Source organism: Pundamilia nyererei, unplaced genomic scaffold, assembly GCF_000239375.1.
Source record: "Pundamilia nyererei isolate P.nyererei 1_Seehausen unplaced genomic scaffold, PunNye1.0 scaffold00002, whole genome shotgun sequence".
NCBI classification, from domain to species: Eukaryota; Metazoa; Chordata; class Actinopteri; order Cichliformes; family Cichlidae; genus Pundamilia; species Pundamilia nyererei.
The window spans coordinates 4,022,133-4,032,721 of NW_005187403.1; the positions used below are offsets into that span (position 1 = coordinate 4,022,133).

A 10,589-nucleotide genomic window follows, 5' to 3' on the forward strand; every position below is an offset into this window, starting at 1 on the left:
AGATAGATAGATAGATAGATAGATAGATAGATAGATAGATAGATAGATAGATAGATAGATAGATAGATAGATAGATAGATAGATAGATAGATAGATGGATGTTGTTTTTTCCACCCCCTCCCTATCCATCCCATTTTCTTTACCTTCCTCTATACAGCTCAGGCTTTATCTTCCCAAGGACTGAAGGCTGAATGTTGATAGAGTGATTATCCAATGCTTTAATGCCAACTTAAGATTAACACATAGGAGGTTGTTAAATCATACTTTTATGGAGCGCTCCTTGTTAGCACAGAACCGATCAAGGTCACGGACCTATCTTGACCGGGTCTTCAGCACACTAAATGAGCAGAGCCTTACTGGGACATAATGGAAAAATATCTTTAATAGTTATCTGTGGCATCAACCCCGAGGAGAGCAAAGGGAGAGAGAAAAGTGATGAAAGGGGGAGGTAATGGCAGCTTGCCTAAGAGGAAAGACACAAATTCTATTAGGACCTATATTTAAACTGGAGCTCTTTTACTCAATTTCTCTTTCTGCCTCTCGCTCCCTGTCTCTTTCATGAAATGAGACACACACACACACACACACACACACACACACACACACACACACACACACACACACACCGAAGCTGAACAAAATGAAAAACAGAGAAAAGAAGTGACCTCACGAAAGAAGCGAGCCTTTTTCAAATGGATACTAATTCCTGAAGGTTAATCAGTTTTTCTGTGAAACTTGAATAACGATGCTAAATCTCAGGTGCTTTTTTTTTTTTGGCGTTAAATTCTGCAAGTACCAAAAGCAAATGAGAGAAGCAGAGCAAATTCCCCTCCAATGCACCTGCAATGAAGACATTTTCCATATATCTGCATGCAAACAAGACAATTCCATCATTTGCATTTTCAGCTCAATGGGCAGAAAATAAATCACGAGGAGAAATATTCACAACAGCAGTGTAATAAACAATTCTTGTTCAGCCCTGCTATGTTTGAGAGAAAAAAAAATCAAAGTCTTATTTTTTTTTAATTCAGGCTCTTTCATTGCTTTATTCCCATACTAGTTCCCTCTTCATCATCAGCCTCCTTCCAGTAGCACATAGGAAGTTGGGAAGCAGATTTCCATGGCTCCATCTCACACTAACTAGCATGCACAGAATCAATAAAACTGCTGCCGTATTACATTCATGTTTATGCAAACAACCCAAACAAACTGCAATATGAAAACAAACCAGATACCACTGTGTATCTTTTAATGGGATCTTTCCCATGCACACTGAAAGTCTGCTATTGCAGTACTCGTAATAATAGAACATTTCATCAGGCATGATTTTAGGGGAGCTTAGCGATATCCGCTGTGACTTCATGCTTACGAGACAAACTTTAAATACTGGCCAACGTGCAAGTGAGATGTATCCCCTGCTGTCCAGTGTGTGGGCTGTGTACTGCCACGCAGGGAAGAGCTCCTGCCAACAAACAAATGTTCTTCTTTATGTCTAGAGTATTTCACTTTCATTACTCACAGACTGCATTCCCCTGCTCCATAATCAAATCTTCATGTGACTGAGCTGAAACTCAGTTACTAGCGCTACTAGAAAAGCAAAAATACATGCATTTGTGGATGTGCACAGGCTAAACTATATTTAGTTCTTGAAAAAACAAAATCTGATGTAAATCTGATGGAAGCAGGTGCAGTGCACTTTAAGTCATTATCTGGAAAAACCTATATCCTACTGTTGGGATATCAGTCTGAAAAGCCCTCTCAGTCTGACCTTGTATTACCTCTCTCAGGTATGCAGACCAACCAAAAAAGACAAAAAAAGAATCGGCTGTGGAGGACACAGATGTAAATTTGCCCTGATGTCATTTCTGAAGTCATTTATTCATCTTGAAGCCAATAAATGAGATTTTATTATATCTCCAGGCCACTGGAGCTGTTAGTGTAATGTGTGGTTCATATAGTCTGAAACAGAACAGCTTCAGAACCACATGACCACCCAATCAAAGGCCTATTGTTGGCATTCACAATGGGATAAGTATTGTACAGCCCACACAGAAAGAGAGTGCATACCTATCGCAGGACACGAACACTGCTGAGAACAAAAACCTGGCATTAAATTATTCACATATAACGCGGCAACCAAGGATTTTGGCTGTGCTCGCCCCTCCTCGCAGGTAGTTTCATTTTATTCTGGCTGACGAAACCTTTGCTCATGATAAGGCTGTGGAAGGTGAGTGTGCGTTAAAACTGGAATTACTGGAAGTTATCAGACTCCATGAAAGATGATTAAAATCCGTCCAACCCTTACAGGTGCTACAACATTAACGGGAGGCTTAGGGAATTGTCAATCAAGCACCGCCTCTACGAAGGAAAGTCTAATCAGACGCCATTATTAAAATGGCCCAAGTGCATGTAGTGTGCAGTGGATTTAATTGAAATGACTCATAAATCTGATCCCAGGTTGGAAGAAACATTCAAGTAGTCAAGTGATGGAACACATTTAAGTCCTTTCTGCTACTTATCTTTTTATAAAGCTAAGGCTTTCCCCTCAGACACGTGCTAAGAACAACCCAAGTTTGTCTTTTCTGATCTGAGCTATGTCTGTCGTGTTTCAGGCCTGCTTCCTGAACAAAATGACTCGGTGTGCATCAGAAATTAGTGAGGGTCAACATTGCCTATATCACTTACTAGGGCTACCCTTGGAAACTAAACTTTTCTAATGGTCAAACAAGGGCTTTAATGATACATGTTGAGGTTTCAAAGTTCTTCAATAAGGGTACTGGGGAAGTTGTCAAATGTCGTCTTTATGGAGGAAAGAGATCATTGTCAGAGTTGCTTTTGGAAGTCAGTATCATAAGAAATGTGTTTAACAACTAATAAATGATCAGTGGTGGAGAAAACAGTATCAGCTGAATCTGCTAAACATTAAAATGTTTACATAGAAAGGCATCAGTAAACACTGTAACAATCTGCTGTAAGAATACGGCCAACTTCTGACAGTTACATACTGTTTCTCATTAAAACTGTGCTCTACTGTAGGATAAAATACATTCTGGGCAATGGCTGTGGGTTGCCATAAAAATGCTGCAATATACTGCGAACAGCACTGCGCTCTGAGGATGATGTGAAAATCACTGGCAGAGAGACCCTGCAAAATTTATGTTACTCTGTTTCTGGAGGAAACCAGTGGACATATGTCAAGCCAACTCAATCTGAATCCAGGTGTTTGGTAGAAACTTGATATGGTAAAATGAAATGCAATTTATATTACCAATTTATCGTAGCTGAAGATGCTTATTTCATTATAACAGAGTAGATTTTGTTATAGGTTTTGATAGTTTGTGTAGTGCTTTCAATTCAGTTCAGTTGAATTCAATTTAATTCTATTCTGCTTTATTTATATAGCACCAAATCACAGCAACACTCATCTCAAGGCACTTTATATTGTAAGGTAAAGAGCCTACAATATAAAGAGAAAACTTCCCAAAATGAGAAGACCTTTTGGTAGATACGTAGTGACAGTGGGAAGGAAAAACTCCCTCATAACAGAAAGAAACCTCCAGCAGAACCAGGCTCAGGGAGGAGCATTGTTGGTTAGAAGTCTTTCTTTTTGCAGAGGAGCTAAGTTTAAAGGTGGAACATATTATTGTGGAATGACCTGCCACTAGGCTTAGATGAGATGAGAAAGATTTATTCTGAATTTATTCCACATTGAAGCAAATATACAAAAGGGTGCCAAGAGCAAGCAGTTTGGCGACAATGGTAAAGAAAAACTCCCTTTTAACAGGAAGAAACCTCCGGCAGAAATAGGCTCAGGGAGGGGCAGCCATCTGCTGCGACCGGTTGGGGGTGAAGATACAAGAAAAATAAGTTATACTTAAAACAAACAAACACAAATTAAGGAATATGGAGGATGTATTTGAGAAAATATGGATTTAGGTTGGTTTTCTTTCCCCTCATGTATCTGTTTACAATTTAAAGGATATGCACGTTTGTTTGGATATTAAGACTAGTAGGTCTAGGGTATGTGCATGCATATGAGAAATTGTACTTAATGTATAGAAACAGATGCAGGGTCGAACCTATTTGCTAGATCCATCCACACCCCAGTTTTCATATTCTGTTTCCTCAAGTTGTTTTCATATGTGACTTTTAAATTATTAGCATTGTTCATTTTGTTCTTTGTTAAGCCTACACAATACACAAATAGCTACAGTGTCAGGAAAGAACAATCCACAGGGGAATACTGAATGCATTAGCCTGTGCCTATACATTCCTATTATGTAACTTGGCCTATATTCAGACAGTCAAAGCTGTGCTTTATTGTGAAATTACTTACTCGAATCTATTAGTGGTTGTGATTGGCATTAAAGTCAGCAAAGAATAAATCTCAATTCTTTACTGTGATGGATTTTCTGGCAGCAAAGGATCTTGGAAAGCCTTCCACCCTTGTGCTCGCTTGCCAATTTAAATCTCCCTCTCTCGGCGATGCAGCTTCCGCTTTCAGGACCATGAACAGCGCCGTCACTCCTTTTTTTTTTCCCTTTTTTTTTTTTTTTTTTTTTGTCATCGAGAGCTTATACGGCAAGCTTGAGGCGGGGAGGTAAACTTTTGCCGATATCAGAGTGAAGGTTTATAGCGTGTGTATCCGAAACTGTTCGCGCGCCTTCAGCCCAATGTTCACCACAGTCCGTCGCAGCGATAAATAAGTGCGGCCACGACCGAAAGGGAGAGGCACCGAAGATAGGCTCCAGATATGAAATGAATATGCACAGAGACGATTCCGTCAAACAGATTTGTTGCTGTCTGCCGCCGGGCTGCTAAGGAATAAAAAAAATAACAACCGCGATAACAATAACAAGAATAAGAATAATAAAAAAGAGAGGAAAGAATCGGGCGACCTGCAGAGCGAGAAGAGAGCCGAGCGGAAAGGACTGCTGTGCGGGGGGACGCAAAGGGACTGGATCTGCATGTGAGACCGCTGGTCTACTCACACCGGAGGCAAGAGATGCAGCCTGCGAGCAAGCTCCTGACTCTGATTCTCCTCATCTTCATGGGCACAGAACTCACCCAAGTAGGTTGATTTTTAATTTTTAACGCCATTTTTCCACCTCTTGTTTTTTTTTTTTTTTTTAAAAGGTCGAAGTAGCGGTTAATTGGCTCCAGATCCAGTAAGAGATTACCCGCTTTACCTCGCATGAAAGAGCCGGGTGAATTAGCCCTCTACAACCTACCCCAGCTTAAACAGATTAACGGGCGGGATTACACGATGTGAATACATTGTGGTTGACGGGGCGCGGACAGGTCCAGGAGAGCCCCCCGCTCAGTGCCTCTGACAAACGGGCCAGATAGAGGGAGAGGACTGCACGGTCGGTCAGTTTCCTCATCATCAACTGGTCCGATTAATCAGCTGCAGCACCATCCTAGTACGATAGAAAAGGGTTGCCTGTAGCATTATGTGTGTGCGTGTGTGTGTGTGGTGGTGGGGGGAGGCCATTGTTGGAGGATGCTTTTAAAAGAGGGGCTCCACAACCAAATGCAGAGTCTCATAGAAGGTGTTCTGAGCATGCTCCGTGACCACAGTGTGACTTGCTGGTGCCTTTGTGAAGAGAAACGAACACTTGAGCCACTCAGCTCAGTAGTTTTCAAACACTGCCCATCACTAAAGTGCAGATGTGGGATTCTTTACTGGAACTATGAATTACTTCATGGTGTGCTTAAACACCATTTGTAGAAATGCATAAAGCAGATACTGTTGCAGTAAATTGCTTGCTTTGTAAATGATCACAAACAACAGGCTTTGGTGGTTGGGGAGAGAGTGAGGAAGTGGGTTTATTTATTTCAGGGCCGTGCCGTGGAGAATTTGTGCATTTAGTTGTCTTTGTGCGAGCACAAAGTGATACTTCATGGAATTCTCTGTTGTGTGAATTCAATTGCGGCTGCTAATTAGAGGCCACAGAAAACAAATAAAAGTGACAGAGTGACACTGAGGTACTATCAGTAAACATGTATCTGTGATATAATCCAAGCGACAGACTCAATACAATGTGCTAGAAGTAGGTTGCTGCAAGCCCCGCTGGCCCTGGCAACAACGTGTTAGAACAATATTGGCGTTATACCACTTTGACAGAAATATGCCAGCAATTGATTTCCTCAATTTTATGAGAAATGTCAGCGAGCTGTGAGGCGAACTTTTTTTTCTTTTTTAATTCAGAGAACATAAGCCTGGTTTTGACATTTAGCTGGTATTTGATTTGTAATTTGATCAAAGCTCTAACCTTACACAGAGTTCGTACTGGTGTACATTTAGTCTTTTTTTCTGTACTGAGGCAACAAGTTTGAAATACGGGACCGGACGTTACAGCTCAGCTGCAGAGTGCAACAGAAACGCTGACACATCGGGGTCAGTTTGGACAGTTTGATGAAAGCCATCAAGTGGGAGCGGAGTGGAAAAACATGGCGATTTTCATGACATTCTCTTCAAGTCCCACGTGGCAATGCGCGGCCCCAAGTTACAGTGACAGTTTTTCCACGATGGACTGAGAAGTGTGTGTCATCTGTTCAAAGGTAAGTCCATATTAGCCTGTAGAAATACCTGTCAGCTCCCTTCCAGAAGCCCAAAAAGACTAAATACACTGACAGGCCCTATTTCTACTCCTGCTTTGGAAACCTGCAGTGCATTTTTTGCTGTTGGACAGCCGGGCCTCTCCACATCGCCTCCCGGTTTGAAGGCCAAAATATATCCAGTGAGAGGTGGATCTAAACTCTACAAGATAGAGAGCTTTTCACTGCCAGATTACTCATCAGAAGAAGAAAAAAGGAAAAAAAAAACACCCAAGCAGCCCGCCCTCAACCTGTGATGCTGAACAATGCCGCCCTCATAATGGCCACATTAACCACCTTGCTTCTCACACAGTTTGAGACAGCGTAGGGCGGCCACAGCTCTTTTCTTTACATCTCTTCAAAGTAGCGGGGGGATGCCTGATTAGCGACGACCTCTCTCTTTTAAATCTGCCCACGTTCATTCACCTTCTATCCTCCACTCTGCCGAAGGATTTGGCGACTGACTAGCCTTCACATAGAGCAGAATAGTAAGCAGCCAGAACGGCATCTGTTCCTCACCTAGTGGCTCAACCCCGAGCTGCAAACCCACATCCTGAAGGATAGATGAAGCAGTTATAACAGTCAGTCCTCATCCAATGATCATCCTACAAAAAAAGACTATCAACACATGTCGCGCACTCTTACAACCACTCTGACACAAAATAACGCAGCTATTCTTTCTCATTTAAGTGGAAAGCTGCCAATATGTCTGCCCCTTTAAACAACAACAAAAAAAGCTCCAACAAAAGAAACCGTTTGAAACCGTTAAGGATTTTTAATGTATGAAAAAGAAAGAAAGAGAAATCAATCAGATTTTATGTGAGAACGCAGAGATGGAGTTGAGCTGAATTGCAATATGCGTGGTGTGATTGGCAGGCGGGGTTGAAGCTATTTATTATTCAGTATGGCTGGCTGAGCGATGAAGCAAAGGGGAGAGAGAGAGAGTGAGAGCAGAAGAAGAGTAGGTGGAGGTACGGTGCATTTTGTAGTGCACTTGCAGGCTGGAAATGTGAATTTTTCTCTTCTCCGCTTTATTAAACTGGATACTGAATGTGACAGAGTGGTTATCCTGCTGTAGGCATGCAATATAAACATCAGCTCACTACAAACTACAGCAGCCTGTGGTCGTCGGAGACCACCTTTTGTGCTAATGCTCAGCTTTTAAATGTTTTCCAGTAACTTCTGGGTCTCCAGTTTGGTAATTTTTGTTGTGGTTGGATGCGCTTCTTTATTTGCCCTGGTATAGCTACACATCTTGTATTGCAAACTGACATTAATGAAGGCAAACCCACAAAACACAAACCACATTCTTAAAAAAAATAAAAAGGTTTGTATAATTTGAGCAACACCTCTCCATCAAATTTGTATTTGTGTAGGGTTATTGCATTAACTTGTATAACTAAAACTGTGCAAATGCTTCCAGTGCATCCATCCACTTGAGGTCTTGTAGGCATGTGTAAAACACTGATTGGCTACTGAGGAGTTCTAATAAAAGATTTTGATTTGTCTGGCTTTCTGGCAGGTCAACGACTGATCGGTGAGTTTAAAAGAGCACTTGTGGCCTTCCTCTTGCTTCAGTGTCGATCATTTTATATTAAATAACTGGCCCTACTAAATGTGGGGGTCACTAGCTTTGGAATGATGTGGAATCCACAACGGTGAAGCCTGAAACCTGAATAAATCCATGCTTTACAAAGCTTTGCTGTTAGAGACCCCCTGCTGTGCTTTGCTGAACTGCACCGCAACACACAGGGTGAGGACCCGAGTGAAGCTGATCCCTGCAACACGTTGAAGCCGCCTCTTTTTGAGTTCTCACCTCAAAGGTCAGGGAGAAGTGTTGAGAGATTAAGAGCAGCCAGAGAGCGAAACAGACAGAGAGTAAGAGGAACACATAGGTGCAGCGAGCGCAGGCTTTCCTCTCAGCTTTTCAGTTCACCAGTGAAATGCATTATGGAGTTGACAGAAATAGCCCAAAACTCTCTTTGCTATTCTGGGGGACCTCATGTATCATGCAGTACTACAATTTAGCCCATAGGCTGGAGCAGTGCCCCATAGATCTGCTGGTGTAGACTCAGGCTCTGGACGTTTCCTGGTATTATCTGAGCAGCTATAGCCAGCTGATAAAATAAAACACACCTGCTGAAGATGACAAAATCAAACTGGCTTTGAAAACACACCTAAAATATTTGAAGACCTAAAATAATCAATAGATGAGGAAAAAAATAAAAACACTAAGTATGGGGTTTTTTTTGTAGTAATCAACCGCTTTCCTGTAAACGTGTCTTTTTTTTCTTTCTTTCTTGCATTTCAAACATTTAGTATTAGTATTATTGTTCATTTTTTTTAATTATTATCATTTTTCCCAGCAATGCCAGAATCTGTTGCACGGTGGCGCCAGAGTTCCACGAATCAAAGGCTCATCCTTTGTTTTGGGCTGAAGCCTCCAGTATCCCATCAATAAAACATATTCCGAGCCCTACCACATCACTGCCATTGCAGTGCGACACCCTACATTTGTGTGTGTGTGTGTGTGTGTGTGTGTGTGTGTGTGTGTGTCACACACTCGACTACTGCTGCAGCGGTTGTTTTAGTTAACAATGGTTACCATGCAGGACGCGATGATGTTTGCGCCTGTGTCCAAGTGCCTTTAATCCTCCTTTTTTGATGGGTGGGCTGTGGAGAAAGAAATGTCATTGCTTGCTGCTATAAATAATCCCGCAGCATCATTGTGGGCCGACCTCGGTCGCACTGCTCATTGCCATCCCCTCAGGGGACAAGTTAGTGTCGACCCAACTATGAGCGACTTCAGGCGCAATCCCAGATATTACCACGAACGGACCCAACCTGGCTGACATCATTGCGTCTGGTGATATAGATAGATCCGTAGTACCTCCTCCTTCCTCTTCACATCCATTTGGAGCCGCCTGTGTGTGTAGTCAGTGGCACTTAATCACAGAGCGCAGCAAGGCAGGAGGCGGACCGTCGGGCGTGAACGAAATAGTAACGGCGAACCGGAGAGGCGGCAGTGTGCGGGACAACGCGGGCAGAGGAGCTATCCAGAGAACGTCTCCAGAACGTCTCCTCTCGGGTTTTAGCCCCCCTCCTCTTACTTTATCCGTGCACCGGATCGCGCCGTGCAGTTTTGCTCTCCGTCCCGACCCACCAAGTCTCGCTCTGCCGCCGGAGCTTCCGTGGAAATGTCCAAAAAAAGAACAGCCGAGCCGGAGTCCCGGGTGAAACACGAAGATGCTCTGGGCACCGCGACTCGCCTCTCTCGTTTCTCCCTGGAGTCTGTAGAATGAAGGCGACTTAAATTGAAAAGAAGAAGAAGAAGAAAAAGTCAATAGCAGAGCGCAAAAGATGTCGGTGCCTTTGCTGAAGATCGGCGTCGTGCTGAGCACCATGGCGATGATTACCAACTGGATGTCGCAGACCCTCCCCTCTTTGGTGGGGCTCAACACCACCAGGCTCACGGCGGCGCAGGGAGGGTACCCAGACCGGAGCACAGGAGTGAGTTTCACTGTTTACTGCCAGTGGCTGGCTTAAAAAAAAGGAACAAAAATTAAAATAAATCCTAATAACAATTAAGAAATAAATTTCCAATTAAAATCCAGTCCAGATATAGTCACAGAGCTACTCTCGTGGGTGCCTTTGGTTTATAATTTAGAGCAGAAATTCACGCGCCTGCAAGAGTAAGAAAAAAAAAGACTTGGAGAGAGCGTAATACATTCGTTCCTTCTTGCGTTTGATGTTGCTCCAGTTGCCTCTGCTACTGCTGATATGAGCATCCCCCACTAATGAAAAGTTATCATTTGGTAGTTTTGATGTGGATGCAAATGTGAAGAGACGCGGTGTTGCAAAATGAATGGCGTGGGGGGAAAAAACATTTCAAAGGAGTCTTATATATTCGCTCTGTAACAGCAGGAGTCTTCATTCTTTCTTTATATCCTTCAGTGTGTGTGTGTGTGTGTGTGTGTGTGTGTGTGTGT

At 42.8% G+C, this 10,589-nt stretch overlaps 1 protein-coding gene across 2 annotated transcripts in view; it reads left to right on the forward strand.

Moving 5' to 3' along the window:
- The first annotated feature begins 4,875 nt into the window (after positions 1-4,875).
- olfm1b (olfactomedin 1b) overlaps positions 4,876-10,589 on the forward strand; it is a 19,321-nt gene continuing 13,607 nt past the window's right edge. Inside the window, exon 1 of one of the 2 annotated variants that reach the window (XM_005720202.2) lies at positions 4,876-5,071. In XM_005720202.2, coding sequence (XP_005720259.1) covers positions 5,006-5,071 — 66 coding nt within the window. In that variant the 5' untranslated portion in view covers positions 4,876-5,005. Of the gene's footprint in view, positions 5,072-9,255; positions 10,111-10,589 lie in introns of those variants that run through there. The other variant, XM_005720201.1, reaches the window with a different exon arrangement.